The 22,532-nt window shown below is 50.8% G+C and overlaps 1 protein-coding gene across 2 annotated transcripts in view; it reads left to right on the top strand.

Annotated features, from left to right (window-relative positions):
* Positions 1 to 22,532, top strand: part of Kcnh1 (potassium voltage-gated channel subfamily H member 1) — a 285,008-nt gene that overhangs the window by 126,701 nt on the left and 135,775 nt on the right. For both annotated transcript variants that reach the window (XM_005082858.4, XM_005082857.4), the window contains exon 7: positions 4,827 to 5,256. In XM_005082858.4, the coding sequence (XP_005082915.1) occupies positions 4,827 to 5,256 (430 nt within the window). The remainder of the gene's footprint in view (positions 1 to 4,826; positions 5,257 to 22,532) is intronic.

Below are 22,532 nucleotides of genomic sequence, written 5' to 3'. Positions count from 1 at the left end.
CAATAAGTATTAGTTCAGCTTGGCATGGTACAGCCTTCCCATTTTGCCTCCTTTGGGGACCGAGGCAGGAGGATTCCAAGTTGGAGGCTCCTCTGACCTGCAGAATAAGTTCAAGACCAGCCTGGACAACATGGTGAGATTACGTCTCAAGATAAAAAGTGAAAGGAGGCTGAGGCGCAGGGCACTGAGACAGTGCCAACCTGCTCCACCCATCCGTATTGACTGAAGAGTGATTGGGCCCCCATTCATGGAGGCTCGGGGAGGGGCACATACCAACCCAGACATTGTTGTGAGTGCTAAGTCACTCTTGTTTGGAAAGATGCAAGGGTGGAGCCTAGAACTCACTGTTCTTCGCTTCGGAGCTTGAGGGGGAATAATAGGGCGAGCAGGCATTGATAGGAAGCCACATGGGCAACGTGCCCAGGCAAGCACAGTCCATCAAGGCTTCAGGCCACAGACCTTCTCACCATGTGACCACAGGGAAGCATGAGCTGGAGAAGGGGCCTCCCAAGCAATAGGGGTGGGAGATGACACCAAGAGTATTTTATAGTTCTAATACACCATGACTACTATGGTGCCCCCCCCCCGTGGATCTCGGAGCTTGGTGAGACTATCTACAAACAGTATTTCAGTAACAGAATGGCGTCAGCCTGTGACTTTAGTGTCGATGCCTATGGCAGGGAAAAAAAATGTTACCAAGCAGAGAATTGGTAGATCTAGTTAGAGGAGAAGGCAGGGGCCTGGAGAGATGGATTAGTGAGTAGGAGAGCTTGCCGTGCAGGTGTGAGGACCCAACTTTGGGTCAGAGCACTCACATAAAGAAGAAATCCAGACACGGCCGTGTGTGCGCCTGTAGCCCAGCGCAGTTGGAGCACAGGGCTTCCTGGCTGCTTAACTCGCTCCAGCTTTAGTGCGAGACCCTGACTCAAAGGGGACAGTGGAAAGCAGTAGCAGGACACCTGACTTCATCATTTGGCCACCACGTGCATGTGCCCCCTCCCAACACACACACACACACACACACACACACACACACAGGCACGCACGCACGCACACAGAGCAAGGTGAAGGCAAACCAAAGTGAACGGTCTGAAGCCTGCTGGTATCCCTCTCAGTTCAGATCCATTGGGACTATCACACGGGAACCACTGAGATTTCCAGTCTGCCACCGGGCTAGCTGAGGCTTTCGGGGATGAAGCTCAGCCGCTTGTATTCTTGCTGCTCCTCTGTTCTCTTTGACCCACCCATGTAGAGTGTGGTCTTCCTTGCCAGTCTGCTGGGCCCTGGCACGGTGTCTGAACCCCCAAATAACACACAGGACACTGTATTAATTATGAAGCTGTTGGCCGTTCGCTTGGTTTCTTACTGGCTATCTCTGACTTAAGTGTATTTAACCCATAATTGTTAATCTAAGTATTTCTCTTACTGGAGAAAAGGGTCCAGACCTCTTACTCCTCTGGCGGCTACATGGTGTCTCTCTGTGTCTCTTTTTCCCAGAATCCTCCTCAACTCCTAGTCCCACCTATCTTGCTTCCCTATTGGCCAACAGTGCTTTATTCAAACCAGTCAGACACATTTTTACAGAATGACATCTCCCAACATACCTGGAAACCCCTGGCCTTTCCTAATGTCAAGACTCCCATCAAGCATCCAGAAAACTACCTGCAGCATGAGATGGTTTTTCTTCTGCAATCAGTCTCTGGGGAAACCTGATTCTCTAGCCCATGGAGCTGTCAGGTTTTCATGTACTCAAATAAAAATGGAAGTTTCGAGGGTTCTGACTTATTTATCTCGCGTACTGAACTTCAGGAATGTAGGGGGCGTGGGGGAAAAGAAGTTACCGGAGCACCGAGCGATGGCATACCACCGTGCAGAGAGACAGCAGTGACATGCCGGACCCTCCATAGAGCGGGGAGGAGAAGGCTCGCCCTAACCTCCCCGTCGGTCGAGAAGCTTTCTCAAGACTCCTTCTGAACATGTGCTGTGCTCTAGACTCAGAGTCGTGTCTTCGATTCCAAAATAAGGGGTGACGCTGTCCAACCCACTTGCTTTTAGCGTGCATGACTGGTGACTGGTGGCTTCTAACTTTGGGAAGGTGTACTTCCTGATGACATTTTGGGGGAATGAGGACTTTATCACACAGGCAGTCATGCCCAAGTGGCTAATGGGCACGGAACACCATGGGCTTGTGGAGGAATTAGCTATGGGTTCTGACTTCATGGTCATCAGGGAAGCTTCGTGGTGGAGTTCAGCCACCACAAGCCCGAGGGATGCTTAGATCACCAGGTGGCCAGCCTGATGAGGCACCACATGTAGACATGCGAGCCATTCGGGGCATACATATGGTTAGAACATGGGCCTGGCCTCTGAGTGGCAGTTGGATGTCTCCTGGTGGCCTTTGTGATGCAGGAGGGAGGAACGGGGATGTGGCGGGAGGATCAGACAGGTGATGTAGCTCACCGATGGCTTGTGAGTGGTGGAGTGGTGCATCTGAGGCGTGGGAGTAGAAAAAGGGAGGGTCAAGGAGGAGCAGGCCACCTTTGGGGGCCTCTGGGCTGCCGCGAGTTGCTTTGAACTGTACTTGCACTAGGAGAAGTGAGAAGGTGATTTTGCCCCAGGAAGCAAGCTTTTCTTTGAGCCGGTTTCAGGGACCCTCAGGAGGAGGTGGTGTGTGGGTGGCTCGCGTATGTGATGTTTGATTTCTGACTCATCCCAAAGACTCCTTTGCCTCCCAAAATATCTCCTTCGTGGCAGCCGTAGATGCTGCTCACTCCGTTACTGGAAGCTGGTTACCCTCTGTTGGGGTGCAGGTGCCCCGTGCAGAGAGGTCTCCCCTTACCCTATCGGCTGACCCCTGTGATGGCCTTGTCCACTCTTGTGTGGCAAGGTTGCTCAAGAGAGGGAAGAGAACACCGACAGGAACGTCTGTGCTGATGTGGACTTTGCAAATAGATAAGAAACGGTCACAGCCATCCCAGTTCTGCAGATGCGAGGGCTGATTATTTGTTCTGTTGTATTTATTTTGTGACACTGGGAATAAAAGTCAGGGCTCCACACAAGCTGGGTAAGCCGTCTGCCTTTTGAGCCACATGCCTAGCCTTGTTTTATTTTTCTGAGAAGGCAGCAAATCCCACTTCTCCTGCCCCGCTCTCTGCACAGCCTCCTTTGGGGTCTGCTTGGACAGGACCCCAGAGTTGGTAGGAAAGGGAAACACAGTTCAGTGCTTATTTCAGGGATTTCTTCCTTATCCACATGCTACAACTTAAGTTAGCTTGGGCTGAGTGTCCAGGGGACCTAGGCTTGTCTGTAGGTCCATCGTCCCCAGGGTATAGCTTCAAGATCACACAGGCTTACCTGGAGATGAGACAGGAAACAGACAAAGAACAACTTCCCTGGAAGTGACATCCACAGGGATTCAGGTAGATGGACAGAGCCTGAGAAATACAGCTGAGTGATGGACGCTCAAAGAGGAGTGAGCCCAGGGTGACTCCTTACACAGACACGGGGAAGCATCATTGACTCCTTTTCCTTCTCCTGCCATAAGTTGACCCTGGGGCATTGGCTTTAGGAGGATAGAGGGTAAGAGAGTCATGGAGGCACAGAAACTGCCTAGTGGTTGGAAAAGAGAGGAACCCTGCATCCCCCATGATGAAGGGCAACATCTTTCCTTGGGGTCTTACTAGGTAAAGGCTGACAGAGCCTTGACTCAAAGAAACATCTCTGTGCTGTTTGCTTTCTAGTCTGTTTTTAGGGTAAGTGAGAAAACCTAACAGAAATTCCCAGTGCACACATCTTAGGATCACATCAGAATAAGAACCACGTGGGGAGGGGTTCAAGCGCTGTGGCATCTGTAGTGTATTTCGAGTTCCCGTGGGAGGTGCTGGGAGCTGGTAGGTTAGTTAGTGTTTGTGGAAGGCTGTGTGGTGCTCTGGGTCACCCCCTCCTTGTTTACCCAAGAGCACAAGCAGGTCACTGAAGTGTCCAAATGGACACCATGGCCCAAATTTCCACCCTGGTGTTCTTTACATACCACTGTGCTTTATTTCCGTTTCCTGGACTGACTGTGTGGTGTGTGTGTGTGTGTGTGTGTGTGTGTGTTTGTGTGCACTTATAATCAAATAGATGAAAACAGAATAAAAAAACAGCCTGTGGTTCCTGATTGCTTTATAATGCACACATATTTATTTTTTATGTGCAATGCAGTGTTTATGTAATTCATTGCCACATGAAATAAATATGATACAATCCAAACATCTCATATTGTATAATATGAAATATTATACAACCCTTGAAAGTTTTCTTAAAATAACTAGTGGTACAGAAAGATGCATATATATATGTATATATTTGTTCTCATCTATAATAACTCTCCTTGTTTTGTTTATCTTTTTAATCAAGTCATAAAACACCAAATAGAAATCTCTATTCTGTACACCTTGGAATAGAATTCTAATTTTAAAGGGATGGAGAGATGGCTTAGCAGTTAGTTAACTGCTCTCACAGAGGATGCGGGTCTGGTTCCCAGAATGCACTTGGCCTTTTGCGGTTGCCCTCCCAGGGACCTGAAATTTCCCTTCTGGTCTCTACAGGCACCAGGCAAGCACCCGGTACACATATGTAGCTGCAGATAAAATATTTGTACCCATAAAATCAGGATAAATGATATCTTTTTTTTAAAAAAGGATTCTAATTTTTTTAAGGGTTGTATAATATCGCACGTCATGGAAACGTACAGGATGCTTAAACCGATGGCAGGGGTGGGGCGGAAGGGGTGAAGCATTAGCTGTGTTCTTTCTCTCTGAAGCCGTGTCCATCCCCCTTTCCAGGGCATCAGCAGCCTGTTCAGTTCTCTGAAAGTTGTGCGGCTGCTCCGTCTTGGGCGAGTGGCCCGCAAGCTGGACCACTACATCGAGTATGGAGCTGCAGTTCTGGTCTTGCTGGTGTGCGTGTTTGGGCTGGCTGCCCACTGGATGGCCTGCATCTGGTACAGCATCGGGGACTACGAAATCTTTGACGAGGACACCAAGACGATCCGCAACAACAGCTGGCTCTACCAGCTGGCGATGGACATTGGCACTCCATACCAGTTTAATGGGTCCGGCTCGGGGAAGTGGGAAGGCGGGCCCAGCAAGAACTCTGTCTACATCTCCTCGCTATACTTCACCATGACCAGCCTCACCAGCGTGGGCTTCGGGAACATTGCCCCATCCACAGACATTGAGAAGATCTTCGCGGTGGCCATCATGATGATTGGCTGTGAGTATGGCGGCACTCGGGAAGGGGGGCGGAGCCAGGGAACTTGGCTAAGGAGTGAGTGCGCAGGTGGATCCATCCGAGATCGTGTTTCCTCCTGAAGACTAGGGTTGTGGTATTCGCGGTCTTTAAATCAGCTCATGCTCATCGAGAAAAACAAATTTAAAAAGGGTACAAGAGGAATGAGGCTGTAGCTCAGTTAGCAAAGTGCTTGCCTCACATGCAGGAAGGCCTGGGTTCAATCCCCAGCACCAGTATAAACTGGGGATTACCATATGTGTGTAATCTCAGAATTCAGGGAGTGACGACAGGTTGTCTTTAGCTGGATAGAAAGTGCTAGTCCAGCCTGGGTTACATGAGACCTTGTTAGCAGAAAGAAAGGGAGAGAGAAGAGAAGAAAGGGAGAGAGATGGGGAGAGGGAAGGAGAGTCAGTTATTACTGTCTGGTACCTTCACTAGTCTGCTTTTTCTATGTATACCTGGTCATCTGGTTACTTGATTTTTATTAAGTTTGGAACGAAAGACTGTTTCATATACGGCTATGCTAAGATCACTGAGCCATGGCAGGCTCTATGTCCATTTTAGTCTTAAGACAGTGAGTGTGGTGTTTTGATTACACAGTGAAATGATCACAGCACAGTCAAGCTAAACTGATGACCATCTTCTCACACGGCTGCCTTGCTTTCCTTATTGCTCTCTCTCTCTCTCTCTCTCTCTCTCTCTCTCTCTCTCTCTCTCTCTCTCTCTCTCTCTCTCGGGTTTTTGAAATAGGGTTTCTCTGTATTGTTTTGGTGCCTGTCCTAGCGAACTCACAGAGATCCGCCTGCCTCTGCCTCCCGAGTACTGGGATTAAAGGTGTGTGCCACCAACGCCCGGCTCCTTATTCTTTTCTTGATGATAATACTTGTGTGAACATCGCCCGGCATTTAATGAGTGTCTTGTGCCATCCATCGGTTTAAACACAGCTTAGATCTGCATAGTCCAGCCTGACACGAGAAAAACCCATGTCTGAGAGAAGAGCCTAGGACGTCTCTGCCATCCTTACACTGGCTATGTGCCAGAGTGAGGATACCGCTGAAGCTCAGGGTTAAATGAAGTATTCTATTACAATTTTGCTTTCCTCTTCAGTGTTTCCTAGGGAAAAAACGTATTTCTCTAGGAGAGCTAGTCTGAGCCATTGCTTCCTTCCTCCATATCCTTCCTCCCTTGCCCCTCCTTACCCTGTTCTCTCTTTTGAAGGTCAGGCCTTGCGGTGTAGCCCAGAATGAGCTGGAACTCACTGTGTAGCCTAGGCTAGCCTCAAACTTCTGCCAGTCCTCTTGCCTTGGCCTACCTGAATGCTGGGATTGTAGACCTGAGTCATAATCGTTCCCAGCTAAGATCAGTATTTTCCTGGGTGCCTCATGGTGGAGAAGTCTCCATGCTCCATATAAAACACACACACACACACACACACACACACACAGAGAGAGAGAGAGAGAGAGAGAGAGAGAGAGAGATTAATGGGATCCTGTTCCTGCATTGAATACTCTCCTAGTTCTTGAGACAAGTGCTTAAGTCTGAGTCATTTTACCACTGACAAGTGTGTGGTTGTCGCTGTAGAAGAGTCTAGAAAGCTCCTTTGGCTGATGCCATTGACCTCCCTCCATCCCAGGAAGTCCTAGTGGGTGAGAACCTGCCTGTCTCGAGACACCGGTGAGCCTGGCTGGTTTGTGCTCATGCTGCCAGGGCTCTTAGGACGCGGGACAGGCCGCACTGCAGAAGCTTGCATTTGCAGTGGTCTGATCACGCAGAGAACTCGTATCCAGAGCCCACAGGCAGTGCGTCCCCTTCTTGGATGTGGTCCTTCAAGGTGACATTGATGAATGCGTTGTTGACACCCTTTGCCTGGTGGCTGAGAGATCCAGACCTGGGGTAGACTTTTTCAGCCCACACTGTCCTGTCTCCTGATCACCGCCAGCTTCTTGAAGCTCCCTCCTCGTGCCTGACGCAGGCAGATTCCTGAGAGCTTTCACAGGATGTGTCTAAAGGGGTAATTGATTCTGAGAACTGGGTGCTGCTGGTGTAGCTGCTGCATTTGCTCCTTATTTTAAAATGGGATTTAATGGAGATGATTGCCCGGCCGCGGGAACCTGAGTGAAGGATCCGTGGGTGGCTAATTGCTCCAGTTTAATTAGAACTTGGGGTGCTTTCTCATGTCTCAGGCAAGGATTTAAGACTTTTTCTCTTCTAGAAGGGGTTTCAGCCTCAACTGCACTGGAGTCTAGTCGGGGCTTGCAGCTTGCAAACAAGACGAAACTCCAGTGCTGGGCATCACACGTAGCATCGGTCACATGCTAAGCATGCACCCCACCACGGAGCTGCTTCCCAGCCTGCTCCCCGGAACATTTGTGAGCCTTGGAGTACAGAATAGTCAAAGTGAGATGGTGTGCCTAGGGCCCGGCTTCCTTCCCTTACGGCCCGGCTTTCCTTCCCTTCCGGGGGAGATGAACGTCCAATTGCAGCCATTACTGAGAATTCTCTGAGAGTGGTCACTTAGAAATGGGCCCATTTCGTGGTCTCAGACAGCTTTCAGGGGTTTCTTATGGTTTGTCACCCAGAGGAGGAAGAGAAAAGCCCTCAGGGCATGCAATGAAGACAAATGTGTCTCCTTCCTTCTCCAAACTATTGTCCCATGACAGTGTTATTTCCTAGTACCCGGGGGAAACCCCGGTCATTTCCGCTTCTTTCATGTTCCCCCCTTCTCAGAGCCAGGCAATATTCCCACTCCACACGATAATCAAGGAATAGTACTCAGGCCGCTTCCGCTGTGTGGTGGAGCATGCGATCTGTTGGGCTAAGAGCTCCTGTTCAACCTTTTGGGGAGCTCTTGTGAGTGGCAGACACTGCTGGGCACACCCGCCTGCTCCATGGCTTACTCTGCCTGCTATTGGATGAGGGAAAGGGGTCTCAGAGGACTGTCCTCATTGTCTCAAGGATGTGGGGCTGGTGGGCCAGAGGGAGAGGGTCCGATGGACCCCTCACCTGTGACAGTGATGGAGTCACACATTGGTGTAGGCTGCCGGCACAGATTCCCCATGCTCGATCACTGACACGTGGAGGAGTCCTCTGTGAACCTGGGCAGCCTACCCGCGCCTGTTGTGGAAACTATGCCTGCTCATTGTTTTGCTTTAAGAACACAATTATGCTCCGGGCTCAGGACCTGGTGTTTAGGGACGCGGATGCTTTACAGCAACATGTCATTTACGGCTACAGCTGTGACATGCGTCTGACAAACCCTTGTGCTAATGAGAAGGGTTTTGCACCGTGTGTAAGGGTTGGTAATCAGCCTTGTAAACCCACGTCCGGGAGAGCCTTGCTTCGGGGTGACTGCCAGTGTGAGGCTTCTCTCTCCCGCTACCCCTGTGCACACATGTGCACACTCAGGCCCCTTCTGGACCACTCCTGGGGTCAGACTTACACCAGGACTGAAATACCTAGCAGTGAGGGCCTGGGCATATCCCAAGAGCTCTGCACTGTCTCTTTCCCAGGCTGCCTTGTGATTCCTGAAGTGGGGAATGAGACTTGGGTTTCCCCCCTTTGTACTAAATGTTTCGTGCCACGGGGATGGCATTTCTTGGCTCTTCTGGGGCCGTATTAACTGTGCCATAGATGATGTGTGCTTTCTGTCTGCTCTGAACATCTCATTACAACTTGCTTGTTCTCCAGAGGATCCCAGGAAACAGGAAAATGATGCATTTACATTAGTTTTCTCCATTCTAATAGACTATCTCATTAGGAGGCTGTGAATGGCTGTCTTCAATGGGCTGGCTTTAGACATAAATTGTAGCCAGCCCTTGCCCTGGCTTCCCTGTTGACACAAACCAGTGACAAGGGCTTGGAGTTAGAGTCTTCCCTGTGGCTGATCCATACCCTGGCATTCGAGGGATCCCCAAGGAAGGAAAAAGTATATGGAAACAGCGAGTTGCCTCAGCCTCAGGTTGAGACCCGACTGTGCCTTGGGTTGTCCTCAGGAGGGCTTAGATGGTAAAGAGACAGTTGCCATTATCTAAATACGTGCTTGCACTTTTCCTTTTCTTCCCATAAGGTCACCGCTGTCACTCTGTCACATTAAGTAAGCGTCACACACCCTCCCTCTCTGGTGACCGTGGGGGATCCAGACAGTGCACTCCAACTCTAGACGCCACCCCGGCCCTATGCAGCCTCCTGTGTCTGTGAATCACGTCTTTCTTCCCAGTCTGCCCCCAGCTCAGGGCCTTCAAACCCAGGCTGGCACCAGAGCTCAGGGAATTCTGCGAGCACCCGGAGTCCCTGCACAGCCCCTCCTCTCACTCCCCTGCTGGACCCGAGCCTTGCAGATGAAAGCTTTCGAATGCTCCCCAAGGCTTGTCACTCCTACATAACACCAGGCCCACTCTGAGTGGGCTTCTTTATGTCACCTTCTGGTTCTTCCAAAATGATCCCGTCACAACTCTCAGTAAGAACATAGGGGCGGGAGGGGGAGTGAAGACTCTGAGATGACTTTAATAAACTACAGAGTCTCAGTAAGTATTGACTTGCTCATTCTGAGACGTTAAGGCCTTAGACTCTGGGTGTCCAGTGCTACTGGGGAAGCTTATTAGTTGTAGGATACAGAATCTCCTATTGGGTGGAGACCCAAAACGTGTTTCACCAAAGTGCAGGCTTCACCTCTCTACCTCACAGACACCAGACACCGGCTTCTTGACTGTGTCCATGTGTCACTTCCATGTTGTCATCCTGTGTGGCTGTTCTAGCTTTATCCATTGTGTTTTTCCCCCGGAAGATAGAGAGGATGGAAAAGGCCAACCACATGCCTCTCTTTTGAGAATAAGGCTAGGAAGTTCTCTGTATCTATTTTTTTTCATATCCCATTGACTGGGATGGATAACCTAGCCACACCTAGCTGCAAGAGAGTCTGAGAAATGTAATCTTATCCCGAATCACTTGTTGAGGGGGGAAAAAAACCCAAAACAAAATTTAAGGGCGTTTTACCAGGGAGAAGAGACTCTCCCTGAGATCTGCTCTGTGGTTTGTGCCGCACAATTTAGTTTTGGTGAGAGTGGAGGGGCTGCCCCTGCTGATGGAAGCGAGAAGGACATGCCCCCAAGGAGATGTGACAGCCTGTGAAGAAGGCAAGCGTTTCCATCCAGAGGCCAAGACTGTGTTTCCTGTTCTTAGAAAAAGTAAAATAAAACAGTAATTGCTGCTCTGTCTGAGCAGCTTGGGGAAGCTGTTTAATTTCATTTTTGGTTTACGTTTATTTTGGGAAGTGGGGCAGTGTTCAGAACTCTCTGGGAGAAATAAGCACTCGTTTGTCCTTCATTATTAGATGTCTTCTCTAGCCAGGGAATGCTCTGATTTCCCTCTGGAACTTGATTCTCCCCCAGCTGCTGACCCCGGCCGTTGGAGTATCTCCACCTGATTCTCCCCAGCCGCCGTGGGTATCTCCACCTCTGGCCAGCCTGGAGCTACCACCCTCTCTCCCCCTAACTCCTCTATTTCAGAAAGCAAGCTCTACGTTGTCCCTCCCACCCTGTCCCGGCCACATTGATTGTACCCTTTAGGGTCACGGGCCCTTTCGGAGGGTTGTTTTCTTGTACCCTGGGCCTGTCTCTGAACATGCCTCTAAGTATCTCATCATCTTTCTCATGGCGACTTTTGCTCAGCTCCAAGGAGACTCTAGAGGGCCGGACATGTGGGTCTCTCTGTGCTCCCTCTTCTCTTCTATGCCTGGTGGCCACGTGATGCTGAGTGTGGGAAGGAGGGTCACTCCATACCAGCCGGATCTGGCTGCCAGAAGAACGGAGTGGTGCTCAGTGCCTGGCACAGAGGTAGCACCAGGGTGCCAGTAGCAGGAGCTTGTAGCACATTTATGGAACGCAACAAATGAGGATGATCTCAACCTCGTTGGTCCTGTGGGTGTGGTCTTCCGAAAGAGAATTTGAACTTGCATGCAGTGTAATGGACAGGTTCCCTAAATACAAGCACATCTGGGTGTGAGTTCGTAGATATAAAACAGACCTTCAAGAAGTAGGTTGGCCTGACCATAGAGCAAGTTAAGGGAAGCTGTTGGCATGGTTGGAGAGGTCCCCCACCCCACCCCGGAGTCACTGCCCATGCCTGACTGGCAGAGTCCTGATTGGGCAAGACAGAGGGCCAAGAGCAGCAGAAGCATCCTAGAGAACCAGAGCACTGAGTGCCCGGAACATCTTCAGTACGGCATTCGCAGCAGCCCAACAACCCTTAAAACAGGCCTCATTCCTCTTTGACAAATACAAAATAGCTTGCCCCAGGACACAGCTTCGGAGGTGGCTGAGCTGGATTTTCATCCAGTTTCACCTGACAACAAAGTCTTTGTTTTTGTGTTGTTGATTCCCTTGCTGATTATTTTGGGACACGGCAAGGTAAAACATCCTTTGTGTTGTGTGTTGAGGGCAGTATTGAGAGTGGAGGAGCTGTGGAGGGCAGCGGAGAGACGGCAGGGAGACGCTGTCCTGCGAGATAGTTCTCTAAGACTGACTTACAATTATAGTGAGAATTATCTGATTGAGTCTACAGTGGCAGGACCCTGGCCTTGATCGTAGCTGGACGCTGCACCCGGAAGAAGGATTTACAACCAAACAATCACTAGGTGTTAGTAAGCTCGGATGGATACTGTTGCAAGCTAATGGAGGAGTTGTCTCTGGCCTTACAAGATGGGCACATCATCTGCGGAATTCCCCTATTGTTATTTTCTTAAATGCAGTTTCTACTGAGTGGTAACATTGTTAGACCTCAACGTTTGTAAAGTTGTTAGAACTCAAGGTTTTGCTTCCGCCGTGCTTCTGTGCCTATCTCTTCTGGAGCTCACGGGACTCTGTGGGGAAGCCTCTTTTTATGGCTAGGGAGACAGTGGTGTTGCTTGCCACAGCTAGCAAGAGGAGAGCTGGGCTCACCAATCCTGTGCAGTGCTGTCTCCCTCTGTCTCCAAGTGTCAAGACAACCATTGGTTCTGGCAACCACAGGTGGTGCTGGTGGGTCATCAGCTGGTGCCCTCGTGGATTGTGCCAAAGCACAAGGAGATAGGTGACGGTGGCTCACTTTCCACTTGCAGCAGAGGAATTGCTAAACGCCACTACATACCCCTGGCTGCTTTGTGCCAAGCGTTTATCATAGTTGGCAACCAATGGGCTGACACACACGGGGGGCGGGGCAGCTCACGAGAAATCACGATGAGGAGGGGGGAGCTTTTCTTTCCTTTGAAACGAGCAGACGAGAATCTGCTGGGGGAAAGTTTTGGAAGACTTATGAGTCATCACCTTCCCACAAGCCTCAGCCACCACCCCAGTTCCCGACAAGAACGAGATAGCTTCAGAGAATTCAGTCACCACCCGTGCCCTGCGTTCCTCCAAGTAGCAAGGAGAAAAGAATGGTGGTCTGAGTTGAGGGCTTGCCCTGTCCCTGCTGGGCAGTCCCTCAGACCCATGTTTGTGACCCATTCTGAGTCTTCTGTGTGCCGAGGGATCGGGATCGCACCTCCTTGCCAGGAGGCCAGCATTTCGAGCAGCCACACTTCTGTCCTGTACACTTCCACTTAGAAGGTGTCTGGGCTGCAAGCTGTGCCTTTGGCCCAAATGACTCCAGCACTGTACATGGATTGCATCACTCATCTCTCAGACCAAAGATTCCATAGCCCGTCTGTCTGTCAGTTTATTCAAAGAACGCCCACTTCTACGGGATAGCCCTCTTTAGAGGAAACTAACTGGGTAAGAGAGACTTAGGAAAGCGACTCCCAGTGTCCACAGAGCCAGCCAAGCTCATATGTGGCTGGTGACGGGTCAGAAGCCACCTTTATGCGCCAGAAGTCACAGAGCTTTGAAAGCCCAGGGATCAGATCATATGAGCATGGAAATGGATTCTGACTCTGCTGTGCTGCCTGGCAGGACGAAACCACCGTGTTCCTGAGCCTGCTTCTTCATCTGGGAATGCTGTAAACGGAACGGCAGCGATGAGGGTCAAGGCTGTTCCTTCTAGAACCTTTGTTTCTGCCTGGCATCTGGGCAGGAGCCGAAGGTGGCCTCATGTCAGCGGAGATGCTCTTCCTCATAGCACCTTCATGGGTTTGAGTCTGATGACTTTTCTACCAGGGATTTTGGCGGGTGTTGGTTAAGAGTTTAGAGGCTGAAGGAGGCACGGTAGAAGGCATAGGGATTGCCCATCTTGTGTGTGAGAAGTGCTTAATGAAGGGTTGTGTGTGGTGCTGATGCTTGAGAATCTTCTGGCAAGGATCCCTTCAGGCAGACACTCAGAGGGCCAGCTCCATGAACCCACCCCGAGTCCTGACTCTGCAGTCTCTCTGAACATTTTCTCTTTTTTTTTCCTTCATTGTGGTCCTTTGTGCCCAAGTGAGAGGGAATGGTTTTAGCTCTCATCAGCTAGAGGCCTGAGTCTGAATTATAGCCGTGTGGTGGCAAAACCCACCACTGCCTCAAGGAAACTTGGCAAGGAACAGGGGCTGGAGAGGAGCCCAAATTGAAGGGCAACAGGGTTTGGAGGAAGGCAAGCCTGCGCAGAGTCACCCTGAGCTCTGCAGAGCACGGGGCTAACGTTGGCCAGGCTGACGCTTCATTTGTGCTATAGGAAAGGAAGGGGAGAGGCTCTCAGCTGAGCTTGAGTGGGGGGCGGCAGAGTCAGATCAGGGCAAGGGAGTGCTCCCCTTCTTCCTCAGAGCTGGCATGATGGCAGGCCATACCCTGGCTTAGCGAGCCCAAGTTTCCTGTGGGTGAAGTGGAATTACGCATTGGAGAAACTAAAACACCCCCCCCAAGGAGTCCCCACAAACCAGGCCAGGAGTGTAAATTAGCAGAGGAAGCAGGGACAGCCCTGCAGAGAGGCATGGTGATGGGGCTGCTGGACAGAGCCTGCCCACAGGGACAGTTTGGCGAGGTGGAAGGTAGGGACGGGCAGGGACAGGTGGGAGCCTGGTTCTTCCCTGGCTGGCATTGGAGTCCTCCCTCCAGGGAAGCTCAGGTGTTTAATTACACTGAGCTGTGATCACACGCAGGCACAGGAGGCCTTGGCTGGAACCCAGCAGTTAACAAGTGGGAGGGGAGTCAGGATTTCAGACCGCAGGGCTCTGCGAGCATGGCTCAGTGTCATTTCAGCCTCTCATCTTTGCTTTCCTCTTCTGCCCCCAGCCCCATCACAGATAGAACCCTTTCTGTGTGCCGGGCACTTAGACACGGTGTGAGGACAGACGGGCAGCCGCTGTCCTCTGGTGATAATGAACCAGATCTCCAGTGGTGAGGGCACTCACTGAGCTCCAGGTTCGTTTCTGGAAGTTGTTCCCAGGATTCCCTTCTGCAGTTGGCTTTTTGGACCCAACCCCACAATGTGACATTTATCCAAATGTGGCTTCCCAGCCTTGACTATATTCATCTAGGAACACAGGCACCAGCAGGGATGTAGTAACTGGCACGAAACTCTACTTTTCCTTTCTGTCATGGGTAACAAGATGGCTAGAATTCAACTCATTTATGCTTTTAATTACAGTTTTTCATGTGCATGTGTGTGGGAGCACATGTGTGTGTTTGGGGCACATGTGTGTGGGAGCACAAGTGTGTGGAGACTCAAGGTCGAGGTTGGGAATCATTGTCAATAGTTCTGCCATCATACTCACTGAGGCAGGGTCTCCCAGTCGCTTATAGGGCTAGTCTTACTAGCCAGATTTCTTTGGGGGATCCCTTGTCTTTGCCTCCCGACACTGAAATTACGGGATGGCTACCATGCCTGTCCAGCGTTCCCATGGGTTCTGGGGACGTTAAGTGTTGCGTGGCAATCACTTAAATTGATAGCCATCTATCTACTCAGCTCAGTTTTTAATTTCTTTAAAAATGTTTACTAGTTCACAAAAGCATGAAAGTCGTACACATATATTCATGTGTTTCTGTATAATAACCATTCCATCCATCCATCCATTGTACTAGGGAGTGAACTCAGCGCCAAGCATGCTAGGCAAGATCTCTACCACCCAGCCACGTCCCCAGAGCTCTACCATGAGGGCCACGTCCCCAGCACAGAGTGCAGCTTAAATCAAGCAACACACATCCATTTCCTCAAGCATTCCCCCTGGTCTTCTGAGGGAAAGCCTTCACAGTCCTTTTACTTTTGTTTGTATAGTCCGTCACTGTCATCTGTGCCGTAGTGCTCAGAGCTGCTGTCTTCCTTCTGTATCTCCACTGCTGAACACCTCTCTGTTCCACTTGTCCCTTGGCTTCTGGAACCACAGTTCTAGTCTTTATTTCTGGGAGAGCAGCTCTTTCAGCTTCCAAGTATGTGTGAGATCATGTGGTGTTTGTCTTCCAGTGCCTGGCTTATTTCACTCATGTAGAGAGATGCCTTTTTCTTGTCTGCCGCTTTGGTTTTTCCCCCGCCAGTCACCTGGGCTCTGCCATGTTGTAGTCCCCAAATAACACACAAGATGCTGTATTAATTATGAAGCTGTTGGCCTTGCTTGTTTCTTACTGGCTAGCTCTGACTCAAGTATTTATCCCATAATTGTTAATCTAAGTATTTCTCTTCTGGACATCTTCTCTGGTGGGCTACATCGTGACTCCCTGTGTTTCTCCTACCCAGAGTCCTCCTGGATTCCTAGTCCCACCTATCTTGCTTCCCTATTGGCCAACAGTGCTTTATTGACATATACACAGGACTTCCCCATCACACTCAACCTCTAGTTCCATTCATGTTGCAAATAACAGGGCAAAGCTTATTGTCTGAGGCATGTTAGTGTTGTTAACTCAGGGCCCCTAGTGCTGCCTACTGTGTGATTTTTTTTGTGGGACTGGTATGGGGAGCCATGCATAATTATAAGTAGGCATTCCGGTGTGTGTTGGCAAGGAGCATGCATGTGTGCGTAAGTGTGGGGGTCAGAGGTTGACGTCAGGTCAGCAGGTGCTCACCTTGATCACTTTTCCAGTTTTTTGTTTTGTTTTGTTTTCTGGTGAGACAGGGTCTTCTCCCTGAGCCTCGAGCTTACCAACTGGTTAGACCAACTGGCCTGTCTCTGCCGCCCTAGAACCAGGACTGCAGGCAGGCACTGCCATGCCTCTGGCTTTTTGTGTGAGTCCTGGAGGGGTCTGGACTCAGGCAGGTGTTTAGGTGGTAAGCTCTTTGTTGACAGAGCCATCTCCATAACCTGCCTCTTCTCACATCTGGTCTCATCTCCTTCCCATCCCTGGCTATTCCCTCCTATATCTCGTGTGGCTTCTTGGTTGCAATGGGATCCTGTCACGGTGGGTGGATCTTTCTGGCCATTGCGGCGCTGATGGTCTGTGCCACCCACAGTGACTTGCAGGAGCTCGATGCTTTGCTCCAACATAAGGGAAGCATCCCATGTCATCCTGCCGAACTCTGGGCCTTGAACAGCCAGGATCCACTGTGTTCAGCCATCTCTGGCTAGAGCATTTCTTTATCCCAGTCTCTTTCTGTAGAGTCTGCTTGAGTTGGGGCAGGAAGGCTCTCTTCTCACAGAGCCTCAGCTATGGCAGCGCTGCTAGGCAAGGCTTGCACATGTGGAAGGCTGTGTGTCTACACACGGGAGGCTGTGTGTCTACATGTGGAAGGCTGTGTGTCTACACATGGAAGGCTGTGTGTGTCTACACATGGAAGGTTGTGTGTCTACACATCGGAGGCTGTGTGTCTACACACGGGAGGCTGTGTGTCTACATGTGGAAGGCTGTGTGTCTACACGTGGAAGGCTGTGTGTGTCTACACGTGGAAGGCTGTGTGTCTACACATCGGAGGCTGTGTGTCTACACACAGGAGGCTGTGTGTCTACACACAGGAGGCTGTGTATCTACACACGGGAGGCTGTGTGTCTACACGTGGAAGGCTGTGTGTCTACACACGGGAGGCTGTGTGTCTACACGTGGAAGGCTGTGTGTCTACACACGGGAGGCTGTGTGTCTACACGTGGAAGGCTGTGTGTGTCTACACGTGGAAGGCTGTGTGTCTACACACGGGAGGCTGTGTGTGTCTACCTTCTCTTGAATGGGCTTTTGGACCCAACTCCATGATCCCAGTAGACTGAGCCCTCCCCCACTGGCTATGATCTCGGTAGTTAAGGAGGACTGTTACTCACTCGCTCTCTCTGTAGAGGTGTAACCCTGGGAGGCGGCCATTAGTTCCCACATCCCCCTCTCGGCAGAGTGGTTCCCAGAGTCTCATTAAATGCATTCCAGCCTTTTACCCTCATGGGCTTAGATGTGGATTTAGCTGAGCTGTAATTTGAAATTTACCTTTGTGATCCTGGATTGCCTGTGAGGCACGATCACAGGCATCTCCTCCCCTCCCAGGGTGAATTGCCATTCCTTTCTTCCCTTCTATGCCCAGATGTGAAGGGGCTTAAGGAGTCCAGTTTCACTGGGCGTTGGTGGCGCACGCCTTTAGTCCCAAAACTCAGGAGACAGAGGCAGGCAGATCTCTGTGAGTTTGAGGCCAGCCTGGTCTACACAGAGAGTTCCAGGACAGCCAGTGATATACAGAGAAACCCTGTCTTAGAAACAAAACAAGTTGGAAAATATCAAAACAAACAAAACTAGAAGTCTAGTTTTTTTTTCTTTTGCTTTCGGTGCTGTATTTCAGGGTCTAGATCTTGAACCCACCCTCTGGTGCTCACCTCCCTGGCCTCTAGTCATGCAAGGTGTGATCTGCACCACTGAAGCTCAGAGGTGTCACCCCATTTAATCACACCTCACATCTGACACCACCCCTGGGTGGCTTTGGGAGGCTCTCAGGCCAGGAGCACCCCTCCGATCAATAGTGTCTATGTATGCAAACTGTAGGTGATGGTGGCTGCCTGACAGGCTCTTCTTGAGCCACAGACACGGCGATTGTGAAGTCCTTGGTGGAGGTCCGATAGGGGTGATTCCCAAGTGACTGACACGGTCCTCCGGGATCACACTGGCCGTTCTTCCTCATCCTCTCTGTCCCCTCACTCCAGATGGGGATGTGGGTGCTGCCCGATGAGAACTGTCCATAAAGTCCTCTGGTCCCAGCCCCTGGTTCAAAATCGGCACAGATGCCCATAACGTTCAAGAGGGTAGCCACCCTCCATGCACTGGAGTTCCAGAACCTTCTCCCTCTGTCGCCAAATACTGGGCTGTTTGCTTGTCCGCGTCACCAGCCCTTGAAATAAATGCCATTGCCTCTGTGAGAACCCCGGGCCCCCACGTCTGTCTTCCGCCAAGGACATCAAGTTCCTTCTCATTGCTTGTTCACTAAAGACAGAGGTCCTGAGGCAGAGGTTGGGGAGCTCACGTGGTTGGGAAAAGGCGCCCTTTTCCTTGCGAACGAGCTTCGGATCACGCTGCCACGCTGGGCACCCTCTACTGCTGCTCTCCCACCACAAGGCTTCTTATAAAGCAGTTGCCTCCTTACTTAAACATCCTCTGGTTGACTGTTCTCACATCCATAGCTTAATGACCTTAATTAACTGTATTAGTGAGAGTGCTTGGCGTGACTTGGGCTGCCTGCTGACATTACAGGGCTCCTCGGGGCCCAGGCTGAGCTTGCAGGAGCTCTTCCCCAGGATGTAACTAGAGCATCACTGAGGTGCCCAGTCCTGCCCAAAGCACCCTTGCCTGCTCTCCTCCAGGTGAGCGTGCTGGGCGGCAGCTCTGTCCCAGGGGAGGGGACATCTCCGTGTCTGCCGCTGTGTGGCAGCTTTGCTCTCTGTCACATTCCTGTGGAGATGGGAGCGGTGACCTTCGTCTTCTTCTGAGGGTGGTGGATTTGGTATCTGCACTGTAACTTTGGTCCAGAATGGCTGTAGGAAGCTCCTTTGGGCTCCCACCTGTGTTTTGGGCAAGAAAGCGAACTGGATGCTGACCTCTCAGTCACTGCATTCCCTTTGCCCACTCTTAGCTTTTATTGAACACCTACTATGTGCAAGGCACACAGTCTGTACCCCTTAGAAGCAGTTAGATGCTTTATTTTACTCTGAATTTAGCAACAGTTTTTTTTAAATTTGATAATGCAGTTAAATCTTTTTTTCCCCATTGTCCATGCCTGGAGTAGATGGGTAGATGGTGGGATTCTGGGAATATGGCTGAGCTACCCAGATGGAGTCAGGTCATCTTATAGACCTGGCCTCCTGGAAGGAGCTTGACATGATCTTGGGTGCTAAGTTCTCCCAGGGGTGATCAATTTCTTGCCTGCGCTTGGCAAACACGATTTTATTTGTTCTCTTTACAAAAGACTGAGCTGTGGGATGCTGAGCTCAGATGAAAGGATAAACTTGCAGTGTAGAAAGGGCAGGAGAGTATGTAATTCTGATTGTATGGATTCCTCAGGGAAGATGTGAGTCTTAGGGGATGAGGGAACAGTGGAAGCTTACTGTGATCTGGAGGCGAGAGTCTCGAGGCAGGGGAGAGGGGAGAGGACAGAGGGACTGCCCGAGACCTGATCAAGTGGCCGGTGTGTGGGGATGAGTGCAAGGGGTAAAGGCTCAAGCAGACAGCTGCAGCTGGCATGGGAGGGTGGACGTGCTGAAGACTGGATCCTTCTGAGAGCAGAAGAGGAGCCCAGAGATTTACAGCAGGGGATCTGAGGAGGGCAAGGTGGAAAGCCGAACAGCAGAGCTTGCATCTGTTTTCATGAAGGAAGTAGCTTGGGTGTAGCTGGTGGCAGCAAGGACAGAATTGGAGGGGTCCCAGAAACGCTGGGACATGCAGATGGGCGGCTCTTGGCCATGTCCCTTCCAAGGGCTGGGGCTCTCTGTGCCTTTGTGTTATGGAGGCTTGCCTCGTCATAGGCGGGATTCCCTGTTAGGTAGGTAGAGGCAGCAAGTCCAAGATTACAGATGTCAGCCATGTGGCATGCTTGTGGGCTGGGCCGCTGGGTGGCAGCTATGAAGACGGCCCCTCCAGCCTCCACTCAGAGCTGCTCCCCTCCCACTGCCTTTGTGAGCACAGAGGTGTGGACCCCTGGCTCTCCTATTGTTGTCTACATTTCCCAGGAACCAAAGGTCATGGTCAGCTCACTAAGGTCATGGTCAACTCACTAAGGTCATGGTCAATAGCTCACTAAGGTCATGGTCAGTTCACTAAGGTTATGGTCAGCTCATTAAGGTCATGGTCAACAGCTCACTAAGGTCATGGTCAATAGCTCACTAAGGTCATAGTCAACTCATTAAGGTCATGGTCAGCTCACTAAGGTCATGGTCAGCTCACTAAGGTCATGGTCAACTCACTAAGGTCATGGTCAGCTCACTAAGGTCATGGTAAATAGCTCACTAAGGTCATAGTCAACTCATTAAGGTCATGGTCAACTCACTAAGGTCATAGTCAACTCATTAAAGTCATGGTCAACTCACTAAGGTCATAGTCAGCTCACTAAGGTCATGGTCAGCTCACTAAGGCGGGGGTCAGCAGCTCTGCAATGTCTTCATTGTTCTCTTGCTCCTCAGTGTCCTTAGTGTGAGCCTCACTGGGGTGAGCTGAAGAAATGCTCAGATCTAGCCCTCGGCGCTCTCTCCCCATGCTTCTCCACACTGCTCGTGGTGAGAATCTCTTTATGTGACCCATTCATCTGGTTTTCCCTTGGGTCCCCCACCCCCTCTGGACCATCCACGCCTGTATCTTGAGTGGCACAGTTCAGTGCCTGAGCCAGAGGCAGAAACGCCTGCGTTCCCGAGGCCAACCTTTGTCGTGCAGAGCATGAAAGTGTGACATTTTAGAAAGGTATTATCCATTTCTGTCCTCTGGATGCCTGTCGTGTAGAGGTCCAAGTGCCTAACAGGTCTTCCGGGATCATTGTTCGCTTTTGTCTGGGGACCAAAAGGGCTTTGCCACAGCCTGGTTTCACCTCCGTGCTCCTACAGACCTCACCTTCCCATCTTGGTTATGACCACATTAAACCTGTCTCTTACAGTTTATCCCCCAAAGGCCTGCGGTCCTGCGGGGAGGTGGTGGTGGAATCTCCAGGGATAGGTCTAGTGGAGGAAGTTAAATGGCTGAGGGACAGTGGGACTTCCGTTCCTTCCTGTCTGCCTTTTCGTGTCGCTATGACGGTGAGACCTCTGCTCTGCCTCCCAGCCACAGATGGAAGCAAGTAAGCCAAGCGAACCTTTCTTCAGTTTAAGTCGATTAGCTCAGATGTTTTAATCACAGCGTTGGGAAGCTGACTTCCACTCTTCCTGGTTCTTTTCTTCTTTCCAACTTCTCATTTTCCATCTGCCTTTCTTACGCCCAGGAGAGTCTCTGACGGTCCTCTTCCTGGATGCATCCAGGGCTTCAGTCTTAGCTGCGGAATCGTCTTCCTGGTAGCTTCCCGGGGATTTGAAAGAGCCATCGTCTGTCCCTCACCCTCTGCCGGGCTTTGGGCCCCATGCTTTGCTCCGGGTGGCTGCCTGTGAATAGTGGAAACCCCCGTCAGGGCTCAGCCTGCCATCTGTGGCTGGGAGACCAGACTGCCAGGAGCACCATTGGTGATGTAGGGAACATTATCCGTTCTTTTCCCTTCTTGATCTTTCGTCTCTAGCTCAGAGCCTGCTGCTGCTGCTGCTGCTGCAGGTAGAGTCCACGGTAGATGCAGTTCCTCTGGAAACTCTTCACTGAATTAACTTACCAACCTCCCTGACATTCCAGGCATGAAGATTCATTGAAGTCACCAGATACAGAAGTGGTCTGTTCACTTTGGAGCCACCGTCTGCAAAGATGGGCTGGGGTGGAATGCAGGGTGTCTCGGTTTAATTTCTGTTGCAGTGATAAGACATCTGACAGAAGGAATCGCAGGCAAACTGGGTTTGGTTCAGCTTGAGATTCCAGGTCACAGGCCATCCCTGTGGAGAAATCACAGATGCAGGTGCCCAAGACAGCCGGTGACGCTGCATCCATAACCACGGGCACAGAGAGGCAAACGCACCCATGCGGTGCACTTGGTTCTTTGCCCTCTCTGCTCTTGTGTAGTCCAGGGACCCAAACCAGGGAACTGTGACAGTGACGTCAATTAATGCAAATAAGACAATGCCCCATTGACATGCCCATAGCCCAACCTGGTGAAGACCGTCCCTCATGGAGACCCATCCTCAGGTGCTTCTATCTGTGTCAGGATGACAATTAAAATCACAGAGGAGTGGGGAAACACCCTCCCCACAGTTCCAGACCCCCATACGCTTAGGAGGAAGGCCTGGCCAGTATGTTCAGTTGTAGCATCAGCCCCAAGCCTGTGGGGCAGTCAAGAGGAGGATGCAGAATGTTATGTAGCATGGTCCGGAG

Source organism: Mesocricetus auratus, unplaced genomic scaffold, assembly GCF_017639785.1.
Source record: "Mesocricetus auratus isolate SY011 unplaced genomic scaffold, BCM_Maur_2.0 Super-Scaffold_100676, whole genome shotgun sequence".
NCBI lineage: Eukaryota > Metazoa > Chordata > Mammalia > Rodentia > Cricetidae > Mesocricetus > Mesocricetus auratus.
This window is presented reverse-complemented; position numbering and strand designations above follow the sequence as displayed.